This window comes from Vigna unguiculata, chromosome 10, assembly GCF_004118075.2.
Source record: "Vigna unguiculata cultivar IT97K-499-35 chromosome 10, ASM411807v1, whole genome shotgun sequence".
NCBI classification, from domain to species: domain Eukaryota; kingdom Viridiplantae; phylum Streptophyta; class Magnoliopsida; order Fabales; family Fabaceae; genus Vigna; species Vigna unguiculata.
Window position 1 is genome coordinate 24,489,008 of NC_040288.1, and position 3,062 is coordinate 24,492,069.

Sequence of the window (3,062 nt, forward strand, 5' to 3'; positions counted from 1 at the left end):
ACTTCTGGGTTTAAACCTGTAAAAAAACGCTTGAAAAAGTTAGATCTGAAAAAATATAAGAAGATGAACGGTTTGCTTGCTTGAGAAAGGTGATATATTCAGCTCTTCTCATTTGAAACCGCTGAAAAGAGGAAGATGAAGAAGTGTTGTCCGTGCGTGAGAAAAACAGAGAAAAGAGGAAGGTTGAGAAGAAGCTGAAGAGTGTAGAATGGGAAAGACAGGAGAAGAAAAGAGAGAGAGAAACGAAGAGTGTAGACGGGAAAAGACAGGAGAAGAAGAGAGAGAGAGAAACTTTTTGAACCTGATAATTTGAGCATTTTGAATTTTTTTTTAAAAACTGTAAATTCTGGTTGATTGACACGTTAGCAAATTTACCTTTTGTAGAATGAAAAATTTGAATTCAAGTGGATCAGATATATTATTTTATAGATTATTTTATAGAAAAAGTTTCCATTTGTTAATTTAGAATTGTATATAATATTAGATATTAGATTAGATAACAATTTTAAAATATCCAAAGACCGTATTCACGTTTCTAGAGTTACGTTACACCAACTGAGACAGACAGGGGAAGGAGCGAAAATTTCTCAACTCCTTCCAACGAGATTTGAGGGCGGTGTAATAGTTAGAGAGAGATATGGTACGTTAGCGAAGGCCATAAAGAATTTCATAAAGCTTTCCAATACTAAGCAAATCACCTTGAGAAAAAGAAGATGACACCGGCAATGGAGGGAGAAAAAGAGTGAAGGAGCCAAGTATTACAACATTCTCAAGAAGGATACCAAGAATTTGGAGAAGAAGGAATGGATATGGAACCAGCATAATACCCCTTTTGTTTTTAGAAATCAAAACCATTTTATATGAACAAGATCATGAATTGTAATTTGTTCCACTGAGAACAGGCGTGATAAAAACAGAGATAGAGATAGGTCGTTCACTAGAATGAATGTAAAAAGGTATGAATGAATCGAGGCTCGGATTTCGGAGAATAGTTTCTAGACTCTTACTAGTGGTATTGGAATTTGTGTCTGGCATGATGAAGAAAAAGGGTCAGAGCTCACACTAATACCATAAAAGGAAACAGACTAAAACAAAGAAAGGTGAACAAGAATTTTTTGTATCCACTTTCAGTCATATTTGCTTCAATAACAGTAAAATATATACACAAATAAAAGAGGACCAAATAGAATAAGGATTAAAAGAAACACTAGAAACTTGTTCTATATAGCTCACTACGAATCGATATAATTTTTTCTATTATGCCTTTTTTATTTTGTATGTCCATGTCGCCTAATTTTATACCAATTTGGCCCTTTCCTCCATTAGAACTTGATCATGGCTATAAAAACTTGCTAGTCCAAAGTCACCCAAACGAGCATCGAAGTCCTCGTCAACAAGAATCTTGTATCTCAATCTTGTTAAGCTTTCAATCTCAGCTGCAAATTCCCTCATTCCTTGAGCTGAAGTTCTCATCTTTCTCTTAACACAGCAACCTAACTTCCTGTGCTAGGTAACACACCTTTCTACACATAACCAAACCCTCCAATCCAAGTAGCTGGCACTTCAACTTTACGTGGCTTTTGTGCTCTCAATGAATATTGGTTTCTCATTTTAGGTGTAAAGTGTAACACTTTATTGAATAGTAAGGAGATATTCTTTTGTAGGAGGAGATGCATGTAACGTTACAATAGCCTGCAATTGATTCCTGTGAATTCTGGTTCAATGTTTCTGTGAAGTCTCCCACGTGGAAGGAGAACTTTTCAATGCCCTGTGAAGCAAAAATCTTAGTTTTTTATGGTTTTCACGAGATACCCATTTCTCCAACTACTGCTATTTATTCCACCCAACCAACTATAATGTGAAATCCTCTCTAACACCAATTTTTTCAACCTTCTCTCACACAATTATCTCACAACTCCATCTGGTTCTTGAGCCTTTGTATGGAAGAGAAAGAAGAAGAATAAGAAGGTGATAAGGTTTTGGAGACAATGGATAGAAAACGTCCAAGAAAGTTAGACTTAAACGCACCCCTTTTATCCACAAGGCGTTCAGTTGTTGGAGACTCATCTTATTACTCAACAAGTTCAGTATCTGCAATCCAAAATACAAGTGAAAGAGTTCCGTTTTCATGGGAGAAAGCGCCAGGTAAGCCAAAAGTCACAGAGAGAAATAGCAACGCTCAAGATGGTGGCACGCCACGCCTAAGACTACCACCTAGCAAATGGCTTCTTTCAAAAGAAGCATCTGAAACGGATGTTGATGATGCTAATGATGCATTCTCAGATGCTATGGATGTTTTCTCTCTATCAGAGGCATTAGATTATGTGCAAAGGAAATCAGAGAATGTTCATAGTGAAAAGAATGAAGGGTTGAGGCTAAAGCTTGCAGAGTCTAATGGATACCAATCTCCAACCTATATGATCAATCGCTTTCTTCCTGATGCAACTGCTTTGGCTGCATCATCTGCTTTACATTTTTCTGGGAACTTTGAAGACAAAGATTGTGATACTTGTGGAAGTTATCCACAGTGTTATACAAGGCATTCGTATGCTTCTTCTCCAAAGGGTTGCGGCTTGGAACTTCTGTTTCCATGGCGTATGAAGCATAAGCTTTGTGCTATGGAGAGCCCTGTGTTGCCATGCTCCACTAATCTGCACAAGCATCAACGTAGCTCAAAACAGAAGAAGCATGGTTCATCGATTAATTATATTCCTTGTACAAACGTGAAAGAAGATATTTGATGGGTAGGGCCACTAGTTCTTTCATTTGTTCATTTTTATTTCATACAAAATCTTTATATAGATGTGTATAAAATATATATATACCATGTGTTATGTTAGCTACTTAAATTCGTGCTTGTGTGGACCGTAGTGATAATTAATGTGCATTTATGTGTGACAAAAGATCGATTCAATGTGATAGAAATGATCTTTTTCGAGAAATCCGAAGTTATTCGGGTTGAATTCGTTTCATCTAGCTATTATTTGGGGCTGCTGAAAATATTTACATTAAAATAATTGATTTTTTTAGTGAATGCTTTTGTTTACTCGAAGCTTTTGACA

At 36.3% G+C, this 3,062-nt stretch overlaps 1 protein-coding gene across 1 annotated transcript; it reads left to right on the plus strand.

Annotated features, from left to right (window-relative positions):
* The first annotated feature begins 1,988 nt into the window (after positions 1 to 1,988).
* Positions 1,989 to 2,741, plus strand: LOC114165431. The gene has a single exon (XM_028050058.1). It carries the CDS (start codon positions 1,989 to 1,991, stop codon positions 2,739 to 2,741), a length of 753 nt encoding a protein of 250 aa, XP_027905859.1.
* The last annotated feature ends 321 nt before the right edge of the window (positions 2,742 to 3,062 follow it).